This window comes from Lissotriton vulgaris (genome assembly GCF_964263255.1).
Source record: "Lissotriton vulgaris chromosome 8 unlocalized genomic scaffold, aLisVul1.2 SUPER_8_unloc_1, whole genome shotgun sequence".
Lineage (NCBI taxonomy): Eukaryota > Metazoa > Chordata > Amphibia > Caudata > Salamandridae > Lissotriton > Lissotriton vulgaris.
Window position 1 is genome coordinate 5,568,058 of NW_028240615.1, and position 26,532 is coordinate 5,594,589.

At 47.9% G+C, this 26,532-nt stretch overlaps 1 protein-coding gene across 1 annotated transcript in view; it reads right to left on the reverse strand.

Moving 5' to 3' along the window:
- IPO5 (importin 5) overlaps nucleotides 1-26,532 on the reverse strand; it is a 397,964-nt gene that overhangs the window by 290,040 nt on the left and 81,392 nt on the right. Inside the window, exons 7-9 of the mRNA XM_086947880.1 lie at nucleotides 13,995-14,117; nucleotides 13,776-13,896; nucleotides 6,857-6,944 (exon numbers count right to left, since the gene is read on the reverse strand). Coding sequence (XP_086804006.1) covers nucleotides 6,857-6,944; nucleotides 13,776-13,896; nucleotides 13,995-14,117 — 332 coding nt within the window. The remainder of the gene's footprint in view (nucleotides 1-6,856; nucleotides 6,945-13,775; nucleotides 13,897-13,994; nucleotides 14,118-26,532) is intronic.

Here is a 26,532-nt window from a genome sequence, read left to right on the forward strand (position 1 = left end):
CCTGAAGGCCGGGCGTCGGAAGGCTTCAATCGGTGTGCACCCGGACCCGAAGGCGGGGGTGGAACCAAAGCCTGTCCCGGCATAGGGGGGTGAACAGGGTCAACGCTCTTACTCCCGACCTGTTGACCAGCTGGAAGAAGATCTTCATCTTGATCATCTGCTCCAGAAGCTGCGTCCGCTGCTTCGGAAGCAACATCTTCTTGCTGTTCTTCGACGTCTACCTCGACCGGCGCCTTGCCTATGATGAGGTCTGGTGTCGATGACGATGACTGCTCCAAAGCTCTTCGAGCTAGACGGTCCCGGATTGCTATCTTGGACCGAACGAAGCGCAGGCCTCAGTCTCGACTCATGCTCTGGAGACAAGCACAGATTGCAAACCTCATGCAGGTCGGTGTGGGGAAATTTGTGTCCATACTGAGGGCACTTCTTGAACGGTGTTCTTTCAATGAGCCAAAGACCGAATGGCGCAGTTGGTCCCAACGGTCCCGGCGAGCGCTGGAATGGAGAAGGGGATCCTCTCTTCGACGCGAGAGACCAGAATCAGTGTCGAAGATGATATTGTAGATTGATTTATGGATTCTAAAAGATCGGTAACGGGACCGAACGATTAACACATCCGAGCCCGATGGCAGAAAAAAACAATCTGAGGATTGAGTGGATGCCCATACGCACTAGGGTCTAAGGGAGGAGTCACCTAGCAGACAAAGACTCTTCCAAGACAACAACAAGGTGTAATCATCCGGGCCCACCACCAGATGGTGATCTAATGCAACAGTGTTTGGTCTGCAGCCCATATGCCTCGAACACTAAGTTTTAGTGAGCCACAAAAGTCATGTTTCACATTTAACAAAAAACAGGGCTCACATACAAGGCCAACAGTAAAGATTGATGTCTCAGGCTTACAAATGGCTAATTTCTTTCCCACCACAGTCATAAATTTGATCAGTCTACTGATGGTCATGTTAGTATGCCAGATGGTACAACCTCTGCAACAGATGCACAAGTTACTTACCTTCGGTAACGATATATCTGTAAGAAACAGTAGTTAGTGTTACATTCCTTACCTTCGAATATTCCCAGGCGTCAGACTGGATCCGGAAAGTTTTGCTTAGCAGTGCCCCTGCACGTTGGTAGGTGTCGTCTGCGGCTCCGCGTCAGTCGTCATTGGGATGACATCGGAGTACTTAGACGCCACCCTCACACGCTGACGTCAGTTCTTATACACAGCTTTTCTATGCCAGGAACGCAGAGCCATGATAAAAACAGACACTGTTGCCATGAAACTTGGGCCCTCAAGGGGAAAAACCTTATCCTAGATATCAGTTCGCAGAACGGAGAGAATGGGTGGGGCGGTAAGGAATCCAGCACTAACTACTGTTTTACAGATATATTGTTACCGAAAGTAAGTAACTTGTGCATCTGAAAGAAACAGGTTAGTGTTAGATTCCTTACCTTAGAATAGATACCCCAGCAATACCAACCCCGGTGGTGGGTCTGCGAACCAATGATTACACCAGAAAGTCCTGGAGAACAGAACGGCTGAAAAAGCTATCTCCCCGGACTTGGCTGTCCAGGCAGTAGTGTCTAGCGAACGTGTGCAGCGAGGCCCACGTAGCTGCCTGACAGATGTCCTGCAAGGAGACTCCCCATCCCAGGGCAGTAGTAGCCGCGGCAGAGTTGAATGGGCTCTAATGGGCTCTCAGCTCAGGAGGCTCCTTTTTAGCCAAAGAGTAACATACCTTGATGCACAACACGACCCGAGAGATGGTTAGTTTGTGCACCGCCCGTCCCTTCTTAGCACCCACGTGACCAACAAAGAGCTGGCGTCCACCCGGGACTGGCGTGTGCGGTCCAGATAGAATGAGAGCACACGTTTTGGGTCCAGACAGTGGAGCCTCTCTGCCTCTTTTGAGGGAGGCGGAAAGAAGGTGGGCAAGGTGATGGACTGCCCGATGTGGAAGGCTGTGACTACCTTGGGCAGGATAGAGAGACGCGTTCTCAAGACAACTTGGTCCTGATGGACAGAAAGGAAAGGAGGTTTGAAAGAGCCTGGAGCTCACTCACTCTCCTGGAAGAGGTGATGGCAACCAGGAAGGCAGCCTTAAGTGTGAGAAGACGAAGAGGGCAATTGTGAAGTAGCTCGAAAGGAGCGCACATCAAATAAGTAAGAACAAGGTTCAAGTCCCACTGATACATCACGAAAAGAACAGTAGGAAACATGTGCGTGATGCCCTTTAAGAAACTATTTACAACAGGGGACTTGAAGAGAAGACCTGATCAGGTAGCCTTAAAAAGGCTGAAATGGCAGAGAGGTAGCCCTTGATAGTGCCCAGAGCAGAGCCCTGCTGGGCAAGAGAAAGAAGAGGAGAACCTCTGAAAGGGGGCAGAAAGGGGATTCACAGCCTTTGCTGTGCACCATGCCACAAATTTGTTCTACCTGCAGGCGTATACCGATTTTGTGGAGGGACGCCTGGCTGCCAGAATCACATCACAGACATCAGGAGGCAAGTCAAATGGCCTCAACTGTCGCAGCTCAATCTCCACGCAGTTAGGTGGAGACTGGACAGGTTCGGGTGGAGGACCGTCCTGTGCTGCTGCGACAGAAGGTCCTCCTGCAGAGGCAGACGAACCGAGGGATCCACTAACATGCGGAGAAGCTCGGGATACCAGTATCTTTGTGCCCAGTCTGGAGCCACAAGGATGACTTGGGCCAGGTCGCGCTTGATCTCCAGCACTCTGGGCAGAAGTGGGATAGGCGGAAAGGCGTACAAAAGACCGCAGCTCCACTCGCGACGAAAAGAGTCTCAGAGAGAGTGCCGCCTTGGAAATTCCAACGTGCAGAACTGATCACATTGCACGTTCTCGTCGGTGGCGAATAGATCTAACCAAGGCTCTCCCCATCGCTGAAAGAGGCCTTGCGCCACGTCCGAGTTCAGACGCCATTATTGATCAATCATGCACCGGCAGCTGAGTTCGTCCGCACTGGCGTTCAGGGAACCTGCCAGGTGTTGAACCACCAGGGTGATCCCCTGGTGTGCCAGCCATTGCCAGAGGTGCAGAGCCTCCTGACAAAGGGTCCACGACCCCACCTGGTTTGTTGCAGTACCACATGGCGGTGGTGTTGTCCGCGAACACCTGCCTTACACTTCACCCGACAGTGCAAGCAGGATCGCCCGCAGCTCCAGAAGGTTGATATGGAGCAGAGACTCCGCCGGAGACCTCTGATCTCCGCCTCTCCCATGTGGCCCCCCCCCAGCCTAGGAGGGACGCATCCGTCACCACTATGTGCTCCTGTTGGGGTAGGGAGAGGGATCTGCTATTGACCCAATCGCGGTCCGTGAGCCACCACTGCAACTGTCTCGCAGTGCCCTCCGAGATCAGGACGTGGTCGGACAGGTTGCCCCGATGCTGGGCCCCCTGAAACTTCAGGTCCCACTGCAGAGCTCGCATCCGCCAACTGGCATGATGCACCAGAAGGATGCAGGAGGCCATCAGCCCCAGAAGCCGCAGCGTCAACCTGACGAGACTCAGGATAAAGGCCTTAAGATCGGAATCCGAGCCGGACTATTCCGAACCTGCTGTTCAGGAGGATGAATCCGAAACTGCGCAGAGTCCAGAACCGCTCCGATGAAGAGGACTTCTGAGAGGGACACAGGTGTGTCTTCGGCACATTGATGGAGAACCCCAGCAGGTGCAGGAGGTCGGACATAGTCTGGAGGTGGCCGACGACCGTCTGGGGCGAGCCCGCCTTTAACAACCAGTCGTCGAGATAGGGGAAGATTGCCACCCCTAATCTGCGCAGATGGGCTGCGACCACCGCCATCACTTTCGTGAACACCCGAGGGACACTGGTAAGGCCGAAGGAGAGCACGGTAAACTGGAAGTGCTCGCGGCCTACCGTGAACCGAAGGTAACACCGGTGGGCCGGCAGGACGAGCATGTGAAAATATGCATCATGAAAGTCCAACGCTAATATTCAGTCTTCTGGGTCTAGGGCAGCTAGGACCGGAGCCAAAGTCAACATCTTGAACTTCTCCTTCCGGAGGAAGCTGTTGACGTTCCGCAGGTCCAAGATAGGGCGTAGGCCCCCTTTGCACTTCTTGGGTACCAGAAAGTAGTGGGAGTAGCAAACACATCCTACTTCTGGCCCAGGAATGCGCTCGATGGCCCCCTTGGCCACGAGGGCCGTAACTCCCTCATGCAGAAGTTGCAAGTGATCCCCGACATGTGGTGGTACTGCCGTGGGATGGCTGGAGGGGTCGCCTCGAAGGGGAGGGAGTAGCCCCTTCGGACGATTTGCAGCATCCACCTGTCCGATGTGATGGAGCGCCAGTGGAGGAGGGGATGGCGAACCCTGCCCCCCACTGGCGTCGAATGGGCCTGAAAGCGCGGACTAAGAAGGCTTTGAGGTAGATGCTGCGGGGGTGGATGTGGACTGGCCTCGCCGCTGTCCCCTGGCACCGCCACAACGGTTACCACGTCCGCCACCGCTCTGGATGTTAGTCTGGGGCCTGTGGCTGGCAGGATGTGAGGGTGCGCCCCTTCCTTGGCCACGGAAGGAGCAAAAGGCAGAAGGTTGCTGGCGCTGGCCCGACACGCCCAAGGACTTAGCGATAGCCCTTGAGTCCTTGAAACCCTAAAGCACACTGTCTGCCTTGTCGCCAAAAAGGCGACTGACATCAAACGGCATGTCCATGAGGGAATTCTGGACATCATCTGAAAAGTTGGCGAACCTCAGCCAAGCGTGGCGGCGAACTGCCACCGTCGTGGAAATCACCCTGCCCAGCAGGTCAGTGGTATCAGCCCACATCGGCTAGAATACCATGCTGCATCCTGCCCTTCGGCAAGAGCTTGAGCGAGTTTGACCCAGGCCTCCTCCGGGCAAGCTGGCAGCATGTCAGCGACCGTGTCCCACAGAGAGTGGGTGTAACGGCCCAAAAGGCAAACTGTGTTGACCGACCGCAACCCCAAACTAATTGAGGAGAACAGCTTCTTACCAAACTGCTCATACCTTTTGGATTCCCGATCAGGTGGTGCAGTCGGTAATGCGATCTGGGAGTTAGAGGCCTGGATAACCATGCTCTCGGGGTGGGGTGGGTGGACAAGAAGCTAGGGTCGCCCGGGCCGGGCGGCTGCACCTGGCCACGTTCCGATCTACAGGGGGACCTGTAGCGGTTCTGGACCAGGTGCCCAACAGAACGTCAGTAAGGGCCTCATTAAACAGCAGTAGAGGCTCCGAAGAGCTTGCCTGCGGATTAAGGACCTCTGTGAGGAGGTTTGTCCTCATGGCCCAACAGGGATTTCAAGGCCCTAGTCAGCACCACGCTGTAAGCAGCCCCTTCCGCCGTAGCCACGGTAGGAGGGGAGACAAAATCAGTGTCGGGCGAAGTGTCCAAACCACTGGCCTCCCCTAGATCCACTGCCCAGACCGGTAACGATTGGCACTCCCATGCCAGAGGGTCCTCAGGCCCCTCCCAGTCCCCCTCGCCTCCCATCTCCTGATAGTCTGGTTCAAAGGATGGGGCCGGATCATAGAAGATTTGATCTTCTCTCGGCGTCGAATGCGGTCAGACGCCGGATCCGGAACGATGGAGGGACCGGGGATAAAGTCGCCCTGGGACCGCATCGACACCCAGGGGGTCGGGGCCGGCGGAGGGGTCGTAAGGTCGACCAGTGGCGACCCGGATCTGGCGGGGTCCTGCGGCGTTGGGACCGGAGTATTCAACGGCGCCGAAGCACCCAGCCCGCTTGGGCTCCCAGGGGGCACCCGAAGGCGCCACAGCGGGACCAGACTGAGGAGAGAGCGGCCTCATGGCCATGAGGAAGGCATGGATCTCCTCCGGCGTCGCGTTCAGCCCAGGGACCGGCGGGAATGGAGCTGGCAGCGGCGCCAGCGGCTCCGGCAGAGCCGCTGAGTCGGAAGAGCGATGTCGTCTCTTCGACTTCTTCTGCCTCTTACCTGAGGACTTGGAGCCAGACGAATGGTGTCGACTCGCTGAGCTTAGAGGACTGTGGCCCCGCGACCGGTCCTTCGACCTACTCTTCGACCTGGTCCGTGAACGGCGCTGGGCTGACTGCCAGAGCTCGAGGCGCTTACGGGACCGCTCCCGCCTAGCCTTCGACATCAAGGCCCGGCAGTCTGGGCACGACTTATCCTTATCATGGTCGGCCCATTGGCAATGCAGGCCCCAGCAGTGGGGCTCAGTAACAGACAGTCTGTTGCAATCAGCACAGGGCTTTAACCCGGGCATCCCTACCGGCACAGATAGTCTTTACGACTCGAAACAGGATCCAAAAAAGATCGAAAAAGTTAGTCAAAAAGTGACTGAGTACTGCTTTTTCCGGATCTACGCTTGCAGGCGCAGAAAAAAAAAAAACTGACGTCAGCGCGCGAGGGCGGCATCCAAGTACTCCGACAAAGTCATCCCGCCGACGACGACGGGAAAGCAGCCGCAGACTACGCCTACCGACGCGCAGGGGTACTGCTACACAAAACTTTCCAGATCCAGTCTGACACCTGGGGATATTCTAAGGTAAGGAATCTAACACTAACCGGTTTCTTTCAGATCATGACAGACGAGTCACCACTAGGTCTATTAACAACTTTGAAAATTACATTTATATCAGAGGATAAATAAGAATGAAACGTATGAACACTAGAAACAAGTGGGAAAAATAACGTAAAACAAATATAAAGAAAACAAACCATACAACACAAGAGATGCAAAGAGATAGAGTTGATCACAGCAACACTGCAGTTGCACGACTGCCAGTGGCTTGATATAAACAAGACTGAATGTTTGCGTGCAGAGTAGTGTGCTACTTCATAATGCTCATCACAACAAGCATGTTTTACCTGTCAAAATCATCATCTTCAAGCTCATCAGCATTGGCCCATTCTTCGTCATCTTCTAAATCAACCATCATGGCCAACATCTGAGGGACTAAAGTAACAAAAACAAAAAAAGTGTCCACCAGTAGGTTTCCAATCTTCGCAAGTTGTAATTCAATAACTTAATATTGATATCAGAAGAGGCCATGGCAGAATAGCAGCCTTCAAATCATGACAATGAAGTCTAGTTTTTGGTCCAACAAAGCCAAATTATAAGAATGCTAATAACATGTAACACTTCACTTGCATATTAACCATCACAGACACACAATCTAGGGGCAACAGCATACAAGATACCCAGATCCCCGCCCCTAACATAATTCATAGAGGAGACAGGCCTTCAGCTGAGATGGATGAACATGGAGCTGAAAAATGTGCATTTCTAAAGCCCATAGTTTAAATACATTCCCCCCCCCCCTCTTCTGCCGCCTTACCCCGCAACTTCCAGGAAGCAGCTTTGTATTTTTTTTCAGCAAGAGGGTTATTTTCCAATGGTGTTGAGGGGAATTTCTGAATGAGAAAGGTTGAGCAACATGCTCCTAAGGAAAACGCTTTACATAAATACTACTATTAATTTTTTTTCTCCGTGTGTCTTTACACACCTCTTGACATGAATTCAGAGGAATTTTCTAAATTTAATGTAGAGAAAAAAAATATAACATACATGGACATTGATAGTATTTACAAAGCAGAATTTGATGCCATCTCAAAACTCAATTTTTTTTCGCTTTACAAAAGGTGATTTGAAAAGTAACGGTTGATCTGCAACCATAGAAAAGCAGAAAGGGCCGAAAGGTAACCCTTTAGAATGCCCAGAGCAGAGCCCTACTGGGCAAGAGACCGGATGAAGAATTTCCAAAAGAGAGGCAGACAAAGGGTCAATGGAACCTTCTGTAAAATATTGACAATTTTTTGCCATCGTCAGGCATATTTCGACTTGGTGGAGGAACCCCTCCCTGGCTGCCAGAACAACATTGCATACTTCAGGAGGAAGGTCGAATGCGGTTACCTCTCGATGCTCCAATGAAGCGGAGAGTTGGATGGTTTGGGTGGAGAACCCTCCCCTGCAGCTGCGACAGAAGAACCTCCTGAAGGGGCAGCCTGATCAGAGAATCAATGCTCATTTGTAGAAGATCAGGATATCGTGCCAAGTCCGGAGACACAAACATTACTTGTGCCCGGTTGCTCCTGATCTTTATGATCACACTGGACAGGAGTGGTATGGGTGGAGACTTCTTCGAATCTCCAACATACAAAATTGCTGACATTGCGTGCTCGACAGAGGCTAACCGATCGAACCAAGGGTATCCCCACTGCAGAGTCAATGGACCACCTCTGGATGAAGACACCACTCGTGACCAGATAGCTGATGGCTGATGGCTGATTTTGGCCACCCTGGTGTTCAGGGAACTGGCCAGTTTTTGAACCACCAGGGATATGACCTGTTACAGCCAAGTCCAGAGGCACAGGTTCTCCCAACAGAGTATCCACAGTCGCACATCGCCCTGTTTGTTACAGTACCACATGCCAGTGGTGTTGTCTGAACACTTGAACCAGCCATCCCTTTATAGATGGTAAAAAGGCTTTCCGTGCCAGTTGGATCGCACAAAGCTCCAATAGGTTGATGTGGAGCCAGTCTTCTGCCGTAGACCAGAGTCCCCTGATCACCACCTCCCCCAGAGGTATACAACCTTTAGCACGCATCTTTTAGCACGCACTACCATTACCACGCATCTGTTACAATGCATACCATTACAACGCATATCGCTTTGAGGCGATCTGACTTAGTAAATTAATCTATTCACTAGCCATTCCCTATCCAATAACCTTCCCTAGTGTCCACGGGGACTGGTGTTTGAATAGTACATTAAACTATTCACTATCCAGCACCCAAAGCACTATGCGTTGTAAAGGTATTGCGTTGTAAAAAATGCGTGGTAAAAGTGTGCGTGCTAACATCATACATCCCCCCCCAGATGGCCGCCCCATTCCAGGAGCGACGCATCTATCACCACTGAGATATGGGTGTGTAAGGAAGAGGGGTCTGCCTGTTCCCCATTTGCAGTTGGTCATCCACCACTGGCCAGCTCGCACAGTTCCCTCTGAGATCTGGACCAGGATGGTGAGACTTCCGATGCTGCACCCACTGGAACTTCAGGTCCCCACTGTAGAGCCCGAATGTGCCATCTGGCATGAGTCACTAGAAGGATGCAGGTGGCCATGAGACCCAGCAGCCTTCGAGTCAGGCTCACCGAAATACAGGACAGAAACTTAAACATTGGTATTATAGCCTGCATATCCTGGACTCACCGTTCAGGAGGATACGTCTGAAACAGCACTGTGTCCAGAACAGCTTTAATGAAAGGGAACGTCTGGGAAGGGGTCAGGTGTGACTTTCAAGTTGAGTGAACACCCGCAAATGCAGGAGGTTCACTGTAGTCTAGAGGTGGGAGGTGACCTGGGGCGAGCCCACCTTTAACAGCCAGTAATCGAGATAGGGAAATACTGTAACCTATCTCCGCAGATGAGCTGTGACCATCACCTTGGTGAACATCTGAGGGGCGCTGGTGAGGCCAAAGGGGAAAACGGCAAACTAAAAATGCTGGTGACCCACTGTAAACCGCAGCTAGTGGCGATGGGCTGGCAGGACGGGGATATGGAAGTAAGTGACCTGCAAGTCCAGCGCTATCATCCAGTCTACTGGGTCGAAGGCAGACCAAACCTGAGCCAGAGTGAACATTTTGAAGTATTCTTTTTTGAGCAAGTAGTTGAAGGCTCTGAGGTGGAGGATAGGACAAAGGCCTCCATCCTTTTTGGGGACAAGAATGTAGCAGGAATGGCAAGCACAGCCTACTTCTGGCAATGGAACCCTCTCTATGCCTCCCTTGGCCAAGAGACATTACTTCCTCTCGAATAAAAGTAAGATGATCATACATCAGCCAACTGTATGTAGGAGGCATGGAGGGAGGGAGGGTAAGTCTCTAAGGAGAGGGAGTAGACCTTTCGGACTATCTGGTGAAACCACCTGTCCAAGGTGATGTCCAGTCAGTGGTTGAGGGGATTGCGGATCCTGCCACCAACTGGAGGCCAGTGATCCTAGAGGATCAGACTAGGAAGGGGGGGGAGGAGGAGTGTAGCCCGACTGGACTTCTGGCTACCTGACTCACAGGGTCAGGGAGAGCCGCGCCCACTCAGAGGTTGCAGAACTTGTGCGGTTCTCTGGCTAGGATAGGGCTGGAAGTCCCTTCTGCAGCAAGGGAAGGCAGACGTAGGTTGGGATAACAGAGCCCAAGGATTTGGCTGTAGCCCACAACTCCTTGAAGCGATCTAACGAATGGTCCACCCCATCTCTGAAGAGACACGAGCCATCAAAAGGCATGTCCATCAGGTTGGCTTGGACATCCCCAGAGAAGCCAGACATACTCAGCCAGGAGTGGGACCTACCAGCCACCGTCTAGGAAATTACTTTGCATAGCGAGCCGGTCATGCCAAGGGCACAAAAAATTGTAAACTTTGCAGCAGCTCTCCAGTCAGCAGCAGCTTGAGAGAAGATAACCTCTCTGGGACTTGTGGCAGCACTTACATAACTGTCTACCATAGGTAATGAGTGTAACAGCCCAATAGGCACGCAGTGTTTACTGACTCAAGTCCCCTCTCAATCTTCCTCCAATCCTAGCCCTTCAGAATAAGGCTGAGGAAACTACATAGAGACCAAAGGTTCAGTCAGAACCTGTCTCTGCATCTGTGGACGCCCAACTGGCTCAGTGTTGTTAGGGACAAGAATGGGCTGGCTCCGCCAGTGGGTGTCGGGAGTCTCTCCAGACGCAGTGAAGGGGAAGGTCGAAGAGGTACCACCGGCCTGGGGTGCAGAGGCCAGAGCCGCTGGTGCCAGAGCCGCTGGTGCAGAACCCAGTGGTTCTTCATCCACTCAGCCCGAAGACGCACCCGCAGTGACAGGTCACCCAAAAATGGTACAAATGGCAGTAAAATGCCTTCATTTGGGCGGGGGTCGCTCCCAGATGCAGAAAGGGAGGTAAATGCAGAGCCAACCCCAGGACTCGTTCCGCCGAAAGAAGCTTTGCACACAGACTCCTCCGTTGCATTGGGTGACTGGCAGGGTGAAGTCTAAGAGCTTCTACTTACTGTGCTTCTTACCTGACCCCCTTGGAGAGAGAGGAAGACTAGAAACGCCCGGAGTGGTGCTCAGACCTTTCTCTCGACCGAGACATCAGAGGACACCTCTGAGGTGTCAGACACTGGGAGGTAAGCAGCTTTAGGGACGGCTCCCTCAAAGCTTTGGCCACCACGGCCTAGCAGTTGAAGCATGACTTCGGGTCATAGTCGTACTCCAGGCACCGAAGACACACGAGGTGGGGATCCGCGACAGACATGGCGCGATGACAGGCTCTGCAGTTTGAATCCTGAGGTCCTCAGACATAAGGAAAACCTACACATCAGAGTTCGACAAATTAAAAATCTCAAACCTTTGTAAATAAAAAAAATAAAAAATGACAGAGGGGTAGCGCTGTTAGGCGGATCAGGGTTGGCTGATGCAGCAAGAAATGCGACAGCTTGCATAGTGCGTGCCTATATAGAAGTCACGTACATCCTAACAACGAAAATGACACCAGCAAAGTCACATGGCGTGGACAGACGCCACCTACCAGCTTGAAACAGTACTGCTCAAGAAAAATCTTCTGGATCCGGTCTGACACCTGGGAAGTTCAAAAGGTAAGGAATCTGTGGCTAGATGCCTCTAGCATATAAAATTTACAGAAATAGGCATTTTGCTGGTTTAAAACCACCATCCATGCCCTAGGGTCAAGGACAGACTAGACATGGGCCAGTGTGAGCATCTTGAATTTTTGCCTTCTGGAGAAAGGAGTTGAGGGTGCAGATCTAAAATAGGGCAAAGAATAAATGGGTCTGGGGTTGCGTCTGTTCCAGCTCAGAGGGAACCTGGCCAGGCAGTTCAGGCTAAACTATTTCATGGAGAAGGACTATGGCTAGTTTGTCTGAGGTGGTACGGTAGCAAAGGCAAACAAAAAATGGACTGGGATGTACCCCAAGTAACTACCAGTGACAGATTCCAGGCATGCCACCCATAAACTTTCGGTATTCGTTGTGTCCCCCTGAAATGGTCACATTTGGATAGGTAAAGCAGGCCACCTTACCAAGGAACTTTTATTCAAGGCAGCCAATATTAAATGTAACCGTAGCCTCAATTGTGAGCTAATGAAATCTTTCAGAACTTCTGATGTGCGGTCAAATTTCCTCTTCTAGTACATGAAAGAAGCGGGGGCATGTAGAACGGCCCTGTTTGGATTAAACAATGACTGGGGACACCAGGCGAGATGGCAGTAATACCATCGAGTCGAAGTGTGGTTCATTTATGTGTGGTGCTGGTCACGGTATTCATGGGTCAGAAGAAGTTTGATTTTCTTGAACAAAGAATGACTTAGAGGGTGCTATTTTATTTAGGTGTGGTGTTTACATTAATGTATGGGTAAAACCAGGACACTCACAGAGAATAGTGAAGGGGAGAAGAGAATGAGATTGGCTTCACTGAGTAGAGTAAGATCCAACTTGTTCTTGATCTTTGCAGACGTGCCAGCTACTGTCTGAACAGTCTTACTAGCTTTAGGATTTTGCAGGAATTTGATGCATGAAAATGCATCTTGAAATACCCAGTTTAGAAAGGGTAAGGACCACAACTGGCAAAATAAGACCAACGTCAAATTGCAGTTTCTCACTGCAATCCTCCAAATAACATTTGATTGGGGTTATTAGAACACTAAATTCATTTGATGAAGGAAAAGAACAATTGTTACTTACCTGTAAACAGGTGGTTTTCCAGTATTGGTGTCTTTCATAGATTCACATGCTTGAATATTCCCCGAAGTGGGAGTCCCACGGTAAATAAAATAGCAATAACATACCAATAACATATGTAATACATAACACATAAAATAGTAGTAGTAGTAAATACATAAAGGCTCAAAAACCAATTCCTACATAGGAATACATGAGAGAGAAAAAACACTTGTAACCTATTCCTGTCATTATGTTAGTCCAAACCACAGCCAATCAGGCGCCAGCACCCTTCAATCACTCAATCACTAGATAATTTCTCACTTTCATCATTAAGCGCATGTAACTCTGGCTTGATATTCAAAACAATTAAAGTTATTTAGTCTTCTGTAAGGTGCATCTTAATTTCGACTCAATCCCAAAAGCTCTTCAAATGCATGTGTTTGATCACCATGTCTCACTCCTCATCTCAACTGGTCTCATTTGTAGCTGTCATTTAAGCGGTTCAGAGTAATCCACCATCCCTTCTCCAATTACACAAAAAACATGCACCGTTTTCCTTCATGGTTAATATGCTGCAACTAGAGTTCAAATTCTGAGCTCAGCATTTTTCCAAATGTTCTTCACTAATTTTTAAGTGGAAAGTCTTTTAGGAAGAGTTTATTTCAATTGCTGTTAAAGTGAATTGCACAGATTCACGAAACAACGCACATTTTCCCCCAACATAGCCACAGACTCTAGGACGATTTGTTTAATAAAGGACGTCAACATATCTGGGTTTTATTTGCTAAATTATGAGCTATTTATCTGTTACAACTGGTGAGGAATAAATGAATGCCAGGCATATTTTAATATGAAAAAAAAACTGAATCTTAAGAGTGCATGCATTCTTCATATCACTGTGGTTTAGAGTGTGAATGAAGACTGAAATCACACAACACTGAACTAAAGCCAGACCAGTTTGCTCGGTCAAAAGCTTATTTTCATTATAAGCTTCCATTGGCAAGTTAAAAAACTCAGACTAGCTGTAATAGATGCAATTAAGTAAAGAAAAAAAGTGCAGTATACTTACTGGTTTGTGAAAGAATACTTGTATGCTTCCTCAACATAGCCGCAGCAGTCTCAGAAAGTGTCACTATCACTTCAAGTGCCAATTGTCGTTGCATATTACTCAGGGTGGTATCTCCGCACAACTGCAAGCAAAGAGTCAAGGTAATAAGTAAAAACACTCCGATCGGATATGGCTGTACCAAACATTATAGTAAAATGGACACATTCTAAGCAGATGTACCTTCAGACTCAACTGCAAAGTAGGCTCCAGGTGCGGGCGCAGATATTTAGGAACTGTATCTGCAATCTCAACCAAGGCTTTCAGTACCAAATCATCGTTCTGGTAACAAGATTCATTGGCAGCCTAAAAAAAAGGGCAATGAAACGCAAACAATATTAACTTATATAGAACAAAGATACAAACACAAGAATAATGAGTGGTCATCTTCAAGATTCTTTGCTTTCACTTAAACCATTCACCAAAACAGGATAATTGATTGCAATGTACAAAGTGCTGTTTGGTGCGAGCAGGCACTAAATGCATAAGAAATTCATCCCTGCCTGTGTAATACACACATTACGCAGTTGATTAGGTTACACATCTGCAGTACTGATATTAACAAAATGTTCCATTTGTCACGTTGCAAGAGCCAGATTTCATGCACAAAGATGGATGGAGCACCAATCCTAAACCAAATTACACCAACTACAACACAGCATCCATAATACTGAAAAAATTTAATGGAAATGTAGAATTCTCTAGTCACATTGTACCATACACGTCCTGCCCAGTCATTAAGAAGTTTATTTTTTTTGTGCACAAATGCGCATGAGATGCATGAAAATCTAAAATAAGTCCTATAATGCCAGGAAGCAGATCCCCACTTGAACCAAACCCCCTAAATAATGGTTTTGGCTATAAGAAAATGTTCCAAACCACACATTTGGTTGTTCCAAGCTAGGTTTTGAAAGAAAGTCAGCACAGACAATCACCAGGCACTTTAGCCAGGAGACTATGGATCATCTTCACCACTAGGTGGTGGTTGGCCAGAAAGATGTCGAAGGATCTTATATTGAACTCCAACTGCTCTGGCTAAACAGTTGACAGAGTGAAACCGGCTTCTAACACCTCCACAAATCTATAAAACCAGCTTTTATTTAAACAGCCACGTAAAATATTAGGGATTAATACTTTCAGACAGAATGAGCTAAATGGAGATGGGAGGGCAAAGACTGCTGAGGGAAGGATTACAAATACATGGATGACAACTGACCTATGAATAAAACGGACGTGCCCTAATTTTACGGAGACAGTGGATGCGGTGGATTATCAGGATAGTTATGTTATTCAGTCTGCAGGAACGTCCATGTGGCCTAACGGATTTCAAGAGCCATGCCAACAGATTCATGTAGGAAACTGGCCCTGGTACAGTAGTCTCCCCGCTTTTTACCTTGTATTTGATGCAACTTTGGCTAGTGTGCACTGGGTTCCTGCTAACCAGGTCCCCAGTGCCAGTGTTTTTTCCCCCCTAAAAAACAGAATTGGTCCCAAACTGGCCAGGCCTTTAGCACCTCTAAGTCTCTAGTAAGTGGTACTTTCGCCCAATATCCTTGCTCCCTTTCCTAGGTAAACTTTTAGAGTCCCATGTTTCCAACTACTTTGCCTCTTTTGTAGAAAGTTCAGTTCCTAGATCCACATCAGGCTTGATTTAGACCCCAGCATTCCACCGAATCTACTGTCGTGGCAGTCTACGACGAACTTAGAAAGGGGGGCTGACCATAACATCTCTCAGGCCCTGTTGCTCCTGGATTTGTCGACTGCGTTCGACACAGTCAATCATGCCATCCTTCTCGAACGGGTCGAAAGCAAGCGGGCCGCCTCGCTACCTTAGTGTCTGAAGCCAAGGGCCTCACCTGTGGGGTCCCTCAGGGCTCTTCCCTTTCCCCGCTGTTTATTTATTTATAGGTTTGTAACGCGCTCGAATCGACTCCCGGAGGAGTATCTCTGCGTCTGACCTAAAGAACGCTGTCAGCAAGTCCAAAGGGGAAATGATTAATCACTGAAACAAAAAGGTCTCAAGTTGTTTCCTGAAACTCAGGTGTTCTGTGCATTTCCTAAGTGGCAGAGGTATCCATTCCACAGGGTGGGACCAGCTACAGACAAAGCCCTACCACTCTGCCTTACTTTCTTGGCGGCTGACACTGTTAGGAGCAGCTGGTTACTGGACCTGAGAGGTCGCACTGGAGTATAAGGTACACATTTGTCTATCCAGTATGTTGGCCCTAATCCATTTAGGCTCTTATGGATAAGGCAACAGCTCTTTAATATCACCCTTTTCCGAACAGGGAGCCAGCATAACTTATCAAAGAGTGGTTTGGATGGCGTTCTTGGGGGGGGGGGGGGGGGGGGGGGGGGTCATTTAATACCAGCCTTGCTGCTGTATTCTGCACAACTTTGAGTTTGGCTTTAACTCCCTCGTTGGCTGACAGCAAGAGCCCATTGCAATAATCTAATCGACTGATAACCAGAGCCCGCACACCAAGGTTTTTCTGGTGGCATCTGGTAGCAAGGGGAAAACTTCGAAGGAGGCCGATCACATGAAAGTTGCCATGCTGCTTCAGAGAGATCTCGATCTAGGCTTGCCCCCAGGTTTTTCACGACCAGTTTGGGTTCAGGCACTGGCCCAAGATTTTGCTGCCACCAGTCCGGGGTCCACAGGATCTTAGCTTCTCCAAGAAGCAGGACCTCTGTCTTCCCTACGTTGCATTGAAGGCAGTTTGATGACATCCATTTGGCTACTGCCTTCATGCCATTGGAAAAGGAGACCTTCACTTAGTCCGTAAGAGGTCTAAAAGGATAATCTTTATATCCTTTCCCTCATCTCCGAATTGCGGAAAAGACCGGTGGTCATCTTCAATTACGCCATATGACCTCCAGCTCATCTTTAATATTGACTCCTCTCCCTCCTCCATTGAGAACGTTCAGTCGACCATGACGTACATCAGCAGTTGGATGAACGCTAACCAGCTCAAGCTAAACCCGGACAAGACTGAGCTGGTTCTCACTGGGCCTCCGAGAAACCCCTGGAACTCTAATTTCTGGCCACTCACTGGTTAGTGCACCTTGCCCGGTCAACTCGGCCTAGGAGTTACCATCAGTTAGGATCTATCCATGAGACCTCAAGTTAAATCCGTGATGTCGGCATGCTTTTTCCACCTTCGCCACATAAGAAAAATCAGAAGATTCTTCACCCGGGAAGCCCTAGTCCAAGTTAAGCTGGGTTTAGTAATCTCTCGAATTGATTACGTACACTCACTGTATATTGGTATTCCTGCCTACCAATCGCATCAACTTCAACTTGTTCAAATCAAGCAGCTAGACTAATCTTTGGACAACCGAAGTCTAGCTCTGCTAAGCCTCTTGAGGAGCCTGCACTGGGCTCCTGTGGTCCAGCGCAGCCTCTTCAAGGTGGGATGCTTGATTTATCAGGCCTCTCTCACCAAGGTCCGGCCTTTATTGCTTCTCGCCTCCACCGGTACATCCCCTCTCGAGTTCTCCGCTCCACAGGCTCTAATGGAATGGAATGGAGTAGTTTTTATAGAGCGCGATAGCTACCCTGAGGCGTCCTAGCGCTAAGGATTTGCGTGTGTGAATGAAAGGGGAAGATGAAATTATCTATTGAAGAGTAAAGTTTTTAGCTTTTTCCAGACGGATAGGAGGTTAGTTTCTGAACGGAGGGGGAGTGGAAGGGAGTTCCAGAGTCCCGCTGCATTGAAGGAGAATGTTCGGCCCCCGCACCTGGCTTTCCGAATCCTAGGACTTATGACTGGGAAAGCAAATGCAGATCTAAGCCGTCTGCTCGGGTGATAGGGGGTGATCAAAAGGTGATTAATGGTTGCTCCCTTTCTCCAAAAGGCACGGTGGGCAATGCACATACTCTTGAACTAGATTCTTTTTCTGATGGGTAGCCAGTGGAGGTCTCCAAGTTCAGTTTTTAGGGGGAGACGACGGGGGATCTGTAGAAGGGTGCGGGCTGCGCAGTTCTGAATCACTTGGAGCTTATTAAGGGGGGCTCCCAAGTAGAGGGCGTTCCCAAAGTTTAGCCGGGAGAGAATCAGGCCCTGAATCAAAATATGTCTTGCCTTAAATGGGAGGATGGGGGTGGATTTTGCGGATGAGCCCAAGTAAACCAAAGCAGGTAGCTGAGAGTTTAACTGCTTGGAAGCTGAAGGTGAGTGCCTTGTCCATCCAGATTCCTAGGCTCTTGATAGTGTCTTTAGCTCTAGGGGCAGGCCCCAGCGAGGTTGGCCAGATGGGGTCAATAGATTTTGGGGGGGTGTTGCCTAAGACCATCAACTCTGTCTTGTCTCCATTGAGTTTGAGACAAGTCAGAGTCATCTAGGAGAAGACTGCTTCCAAGCAGCCCCTCAAGTCGCTTGGCTGGGTCAGGGGATGGTTCAGTGTCACCACTAGCTGTGTGTCGTCAGCATATGATATAATTTGCACTCCAAAGGGTCGGACGACCTCAGCTACAGGGTGCATGTATATGTTAAAAAGTGTGGGGCTCAGTGAGGAGCCCTGTGGTACCCCACAACTGAGTGGTTTCCTAGGGGATGTGACATTACCCTCAAAGACTTGGAATGAGCGGTCTGATAAGAAGGATTTAAGCCAGGTAATTGCATTGGCTGTTATTCCCAGATCAGAGAGCCTATGTAGAAGGATGTTGTGGTTTACGGTGTCAAAGGCGGCACGGAGGTTTAAAAGAATAATGGCCGCAGTGCCACCCTGATCCGCAATCATCCTGGCTCCCTCTGTCACGACAAGGAGAGCGGTCTCTGTCCCATGCATGGGGCGAAACCCTGTCTGTGAGGGATCTAGCAGATGGTTTGTTTCCAGGAACTCTAAGAATGTTATTAACATATTTTTCTGAGATTTTACTTAGCCAGGGCAGCAGGGAGATGGGACGGTAGTTTGGGTTTTTCTGATCCAAATTGGCTTTTTTTAAAAGCGCTTTGACCATTGCCTGCCTCCAACTGAGTGGTACGATGCCCGTGGTCAGAGAGGTATTGATAAGGGCAAGAAGGGTGGGGAGAATATATGAGGAGACTGTCCATAGAGATTGGGCTGGTGCTGGGTCACTAGGGGAGCCTGATTTCACCTGGGTCATGATGGTTTGAAGGATAGTGAGATCCATTTGGGGGACGATTTCCAGGAGGACTGCGGGAAGAAGTCCTGCGTCCTTGTGTACAGGAGGGGGGGTGGGGTGGAGCGAGAGGAAAGGAAGAGTAAATGGTGTGGATTTTATTATTAAAATACTCGGCCAGGTCATTGCAACGTGTGTGGGTATTGCAGGGATCTAAGGGTTTATCTGGGAGTTTTAAGAAGGTTTTGGTAATTGATAGATTTCTTTAGGCTGTGATGCCGCCGCGTTTATTTTCGAAGTAGGTAGATTGAGCATTTCTGATTTCGGACGGGCGCGTGGTGAATGGCATGGCCTTTTATGCTTGCTTGTTACCAGAGGCTCTGCGCTCCTCCCCTCTATCCCGGAAGTGATGCCTTTGCTGCGCCTCCCTCCACAACAATCGGGAAGGATTCCCCCTGTGGTGGACCGGGGAGTATGCGGGAGAACCAGGAGGCCGAGGGTGCAGAAAGTGCAGGGTAAGTACTCGGTGTTCAGTGAGTTTTAAAAATACAAATGCGGCGAATAATTTTAAAAAGGAAGTTGCAGCGTTTCAGGTCACACAACGCTTGTGTGTAATCTACTATCTGCCTGCTCTTTCAAGCGCAAAATGTTTGGGGGACTAAGATTCACCTTGAAAGCGCCTAGTCTCTGGAAGCCCTTCCGTCTGATCTTCGTCTTACCCCCTCCTACCATTCATTTAGGCGAGCTTTGAAGACTTGGTTATTTTCCCAAGCCTATCATTAACGTCTCTAGCAGTCCTGTCCTCTGCTCGTCCTGAAAGCACCAAGAAGCCGTTGGTGAACGTGCGCTGCATAAGTAGCTTTATCATATCATATCACTTTGGCATGGGTACTTAAGAGAATCCGTAAATTCTGCAGCATATAGTGTGCCACTCTAAAGGGTCCCAGCAACAAACCCATGCAGACTGCCACTCAAGGTGTTAAATTCACAAGTTAGGTTCAAGTAGCGAAGCAGCATATTTCTTACATTGTCCTCACAAACCTTTCCATTGCGGACCTTTTGCACACAAGACAATTTTGGATTGGTTTCTCTAAACCTAAACTTGTTTTTACATTGGCACATTATCACAACGTCCTGATCATCATGTACCAGGTCTAGTTTTGCACTACGTACAAATGCCATCACCATCTTCATCCATGGGGCAACAGGGCTATCTACATAGCCATAACATCACTATAATCTATGCGCACATCGCAAGGCTGCTTTCTATTATAAAAGATGAGCATCCCAATAGATTAGTAGAGAAGGCACTTCCACAGAGGGTCCTTGCATGCTGAGAAATCACCACACAGAGGTCTGGCAATCTTGTGAAGGGTGTCCAGCTCGTGACCAAGATGGGGTCCTTCACTCTATCCCATCAAGTAATGGGGTTGGAGTGTCCCTTGAGGGGCGGGGGGGGGGGATTCCTGGCTCTACAGCTGCACATAATCTAGGTACACTAGGGTTCACATCGTAGGAGCACTCTCAATTATGGCCTTGTTTTATATGCTTGCCTACATACATGGTCTTAGCTCTATGCTAGTACCAGATCTACTATTTACTTTTGGTGCTCGTAATCACGTTGATCTGCTTGGGTCTACGAATCATTGCAGCACACTTATTCTAAGCAAAATAACGGTGGGTCAGGGTGGTCATGTTCAGTGGTTGCCAGAAAACTATTTGTTCCCTGGTAGGTTATCGGGGGGGCTGGCTGGCTTACGGTGGCACTAAGCTAGCTGGTCTACAGACCAACATATCCTGTGGGGTGTCCAGAAACAGTCTTGACACCAAGACCTTAGTTTGTTGTCCAAACAATGCACCGTTCCTACGGATTGGTAGGAACTACACGACATAGCGCAGCCATCATTGGTTAGGCTCTTATTTAATAGTCTAATCTGAGTAGTTTAGTCATGCTTTCTCAGAGACCCCTACTCAAATTTTAACCAGAGACATCCCTAGTGGGAAGGGGAACAAATCTGCCTCAGCTGAGTAGGTGTACCCTATGTAGTGGCTGTAGGTTAAATCAAGCTTAGAGGATTGGAGATCCTTGCATCATGCATACCATACATGTAAGATTTTAGCTAGGTAGTACTGCTGCGACAATGACCAAAGAAGTTGGGGACATTGAAGAACAAAGTTCGGCTAAATACTTCACAAAATTGCAGACAGGCAGTTACCATGACATTATTAAAACATGGCCTTCCGGTAACGGGTGAAGTTACCTTCGTGGCAGAGGCACACAAAGCATTCAGAACTGAGGTATTCTATTCTTGGGTTAAGTTTCTGCCTGCAGACGCGCACGTGCAAACACTTTTTGATAAGCCATTTATTTAATTTTACAGTTTAAAACACCAATAGCACAATGTAGCAGTTGGTTGAATATACAGCGGCCAATAGTCATACCGTTTCAAGTAGGGCAGCTCGTTCAGCACACATAATGTGGATGCTATATTGTGACTGGGGAGACCGTGTCCAGAATTAGACTAACTGCCCAAGCCATTTCCCCCATACCCTGGCGAGCTTCCGGGGACACCCACGGGCCTTGTAGACCAACAGACACACTGCTATTTCATGAGTACATTGAAGTTGAACCACCGGACAAGTATTTCCCATAAGTGGACTAAGATGTACTGTTAACTTACCAAGACCACATCAATTGGTTTAAAGGTGTCATGCCCTACCCCATAACACTAGGCAGTCCGCTCTGCAGAGAAGGAGCGACTTGGCCGGTCTTCGCTTCACATACACCGCATATAGACATTGTTGCATTATGAGCAGCAGACGTTCTACAGAGATTTAGTAAAAATGATACACAATACGTAATGAGAACGTGGACAGCCCAACCTGCAGGGGCTGCTCAGGCTACACAACCACACATTGCTACTACAGGTATTAGCCCACAAACAATAAATGGAGTGATGTGAAAGGTTCCCACCAGCCAGGAGCCAATCCTGTTCTGGGTAGCCCAGAAAACAGCACAGCTTTAAGCAGTTTTTCCCCATATGGGTCCAAAGGAAAAACACAATACTAAAAATGTGCTTGCCCATGGCAATGGCTCCCCCAGAATACACGTGTCACTTGGGGTACAATCTTCACTGTTAATACCAAAACACATGGTACACCTTCAATAGCAGTCATACCAGATGTACTGGAACCGATTCAGAATGAGTACGGGCCGGGTCTGCTTATAGAATAAATAAATCGCAATTTAAGAAGGTTGCGATATTAAAATTATCAATGCCCAGGCTACTGAGGAATCTGCTTCTGAAGGGGGAATGATGCTAGACAGCACAGCAGAAGTCACAATAGCTCACCAGAACCGGATGGATTGTCTGGAGGTAGTAGCGCTGAATGAGCATAGAACTGAGGAAACACCTGATAAAAAGATAAGTGTCCAACATCGCTTATCCACAATTCTGTCCCTAATGGAGGGGAGATGGAGGGTGTGGGGGGGGGGGCACATACCCAGGCAAGTATAGGGTCTCCTTTGGGAGAACCGGACCTATGATTACGACATTCTTTTGGCCAAAAAGGATTGGCCACCAGAGTACGTAATGGACTGCCCAAAGGGAGAATTTAGTTAAATATTTATACGTGCAGGAGTGAACATTAGCTCCTGCACTTTACTGCAATCACGTTGGGTAGGATGAGGAGTCACCTCATCACAAGATCCCAATAAAAACAATTCCACATCAGAGGTAATACCCAATAAAGCATGAAGCAAAGAAAAATGTCAAGGAGATCTTAGATCAACTCAAGTATCAGGGTGTGATTGAGAATTGCACCTCACCTGTGAATAATCCCTGGTTTCCCGAAATGAAAGCAGATAATTCATATCATCTGGGCTTAGATTACAGACAATTAAATGCATCCACACTCTAAACATTCGCAGTACAAAACGTACATAGGGCCACACTAATGAATAACATTGTGCGGAAAAAAATACAACACTAGACATCTCGAATGGATTTTTTGCCCAAAATAGAACGCCCGAGAGCAGATATTGGACAGCATTCATCAAGCTAGGCTCTGATCACCAATTTTATTGATTACCCCAGGGGTAGAAGAATAGCCCCGGATTGTTTTCATCCAGGGTAACAGCGTCACTTCAAAGTTTTTATGAGGAGGCACTGTCCTAAGCTGATAACCTTTATCTGATGGACAATGAATGAATTAATGGAACACTTGTCCAGGGTAAAACCACGTCATTCTTTGATTTCCCCACCACCTGGGATACAAATTTAATTAAAATTAAAAAAAATCTAAAATTGCCTACCTCAGTTTCCTATTTTTAGGATAGTCATTGTCAAAAGCCTGGTGGCAGAAATTTTATAAAAATGTGCACTGCTCCAACCTATAAAGACTCTGAAAAGACTACAATCTATATTAGGATTTTTGAATTTTGGCAGGACATACATTTTGGATTATGCAGAAACAGTGAATCCATTCTATGACTTAGACCAGATTTTTCAGTGCATCACTGGACACAGGAACAAAGGGATATCCTATGTTCCATACAAGCGGACATGATAGCTTCCAAACATTAACACACGCCTGTTACCACAACTAACTTGGCGATTCACGTACTCGCTGGTCCAACTTGGTACACAACTTGTTCAATGAAGGAGACACTCACAGCGGTACAAACTGCTACAGTAAGAGAACTAGTGTAGAGGGAAACAATTGTCTGGACCCCGGTACCAACTCTAGAGGCAGTTACAAAGGCAAGCATCTCAAATGCTAAGGCATTACATCCACAATGGATTCAATGGGCTAACTCACTGCAACAGATGTAGATTACAAATTTGATTCTACATTACAAACACTAGCATTCCTGCAGTAAGAAGAATATCCGCTGAATGAAATAATGCTTTCAGATCAATATGAATGTACCATTTATACCAAAGGATCTGTGGAGCCAGCCATAGGAATGAAAATATTCAGCGGCATGCTCTATTGTAAAATGGTATATGCAGGACGGAAAGGTCCCTACTCCGAAAACACGCACACACACGTACACAGTACCTAGGGGTCTGTACAGCACAGCTGCCAGAACTAAAAGCATGGATACTGGCAGTACAAAATACGGATCGTAAATTTCCCTCAGAGTGTGTGATTCATTTTACTGTGTCCACTCCTATAACCAATATTTACACTATAGGGGCCGGAATGGATTTAGAGATTCCAAAGGTTGCACAGTAAAGCACAAGATGCTTTGAGAACAAGTAGCAAAGCTGAAAGAAGGCCTGCCATGGGCTCATGTTATTCATACATGGAGCAATCAACGTATTGGCGTTCATGTTGAAGGAATTCAATGGCGGATGAAGCAGCCAAGGCAACAGTACACACTGCTGCCGGTGCTGTAATAACTAGCTCAGTAGGAGGACAGACGGAGCAACTAGGATAGCTGTCAATGCCACGCACAGCAGCACAGGTGGAAAGGCTTTTCACTCATGTACTCCTACAAATTAGATGCACAAAACATTCTGTAAGCTCAGATTCCAGGAGTGGGGGGATAGAGTAACACCAAACACTGATCACAGACTGGGATCGATACTAGCTGCACACAAAGGTCTGGGTTCAACACATGCAGGGATCACTGCTACAGTTTCACTACTGAAGGAGCAGTATTGGTGACCAGGTCTCAGTAAACAGACCAAGGGCTTTGTCTGCAAATGCAACATCTGCCAGCAGATGAAAGGCTTCATCTTAGCATGTCCACCATAAACACCTTTATAGTTCTCAGACAAACCTCTCGCATGTGTATATTTGGATCACTGCCGCCCCTTACACTCAGATGGGGCATACAAGTACATCTTGGTGGCAGCAGATTTATGCTCCAGGTCCCTGTGTGTTTAGCCCCAGCGCTTGGCTGACACTCAAACGGTTAAAAAGGATTTGTGAGTCTTTTCGGCACATACGTAATTGGCACACTACATTCTGACCAGGGTTTAGCGCTCGGGCTTGCAAACAAGTCTGGGGAAGTTCAGGTGTGGCCTTGCGGAACTCCTCCCCCTATCATCCAGAGGTAAATTTGGTAGTCGAAAGGAAAAACTGACAAAGTAATCCTTAACAGCAATGGTATTAAGCTTGGCTGTGAGTTGGGTCAATCACCTATATGATGTCCAGAGAGCACTTAACATGCAAAGAAAATTCCTTGGGGGTCATACACCTTATGACTCCTGTTTGGGGTGAGGATGTGGGTCTTAGACTATAATAGTGTCAGCACTGTGGCGGCTGAAACCCCATTTGACATCAATGATCGTTTGGATGTTTTACAGGAACTTAAATAGAGAGCTTTACAAAGCAACGTCCAAATAAAACGCACCACCACAGGCGAAGTGAAAACTATATTGGCAAGACCTGCCTGGTTCCCTAAGATTGTGGACAAGGTCAGAGCGAAAATTGTGGAGAAGAATTTGGGCCATCTTACAGAGCGCCTGTACCAGTCCTGGCTGTCGAGTGTACTAGAACTGTATTTCTTCAGCCACTTGCCGAGACAAAATATTTGTCTCAATTGATATGATCAAACCACACTATGTGGCCGATTCTCAACATTAGTCCACGTGGGCTACAGGGGACCTGCTGCACTCCTCTTCCTACCATACAGATAGTTCAGAAGGATGCATTAATAAATGTCTGAAGACTCCACTTTTCAGAGAGAAGCTATAAACGGCAATCAAATTATAATTCTTCCTGTTGAAACTACAACTGTACAAACAACAAGTATAGTAATTTCAATTTGAAAAACGTACGTCTATGTAAACATGCCACAGATTGTACTCTACCAGTTCCACAAAACCTGCTAAGCTGCCAAGAATAGACCGGACGGCATCTGGATACTTCGTGCATTATGACTATTTCTCATCAGATCCAAGTGAACCTGAGCTGCCGACACCGCATCTCCCATTCAAGCTAAGAGTTTATGCTTTCTTTCGTTGGCTGAAAGAGACTTACTTAGTTGTTCCCTGTATAAATCTATGGATTACTTTTCCTGGTACTTTGGATTGGTTATGAACAGACTTTTTCCTACTTCTGAATGGACACCTTCTCAGAAAACGCTCTGAACTTGGTTCTTAAACCCCATGCATCATCACACCATCAACTAAGACTTGTCCCGGGGGAACATTACAGCAGTTCCAGTTCTTGAAGGAATTGTATGGGTCAGGGTATCGTATGATGTATATGGTCAAACAACTCTTGAAAATTCAGTATTTTTTTTTTTTTTAATTTCTTCAATTGACATCACCTCTAGTACTTTCTCGGATGTTTGGGACATTGACACTGTGCATAATTTGCTTTCAGATTTAGAGCAATCAGTTGCATTTTCTAAAGAATGGTATGATGGTACAAGTAATTTTGTAGACATGTCCTGTTACCAGCATATTGGTCACCATTTTTTACTTATAGCTAGTGTCCCACTCGCGGTTTATAACACACAATGGGAACACTGCCCAACACGGCCGAAAGGTAGTTAAAAAACCTTTGCACAAAAGTTACCATATTTTTCAGGTTTTGAAACATCAGCTCCAGCCTCGTGTTACTATAGGCTTCGCCTACCCCTGCAAAGAAATATGTTAAGCACCAAGCTGATAC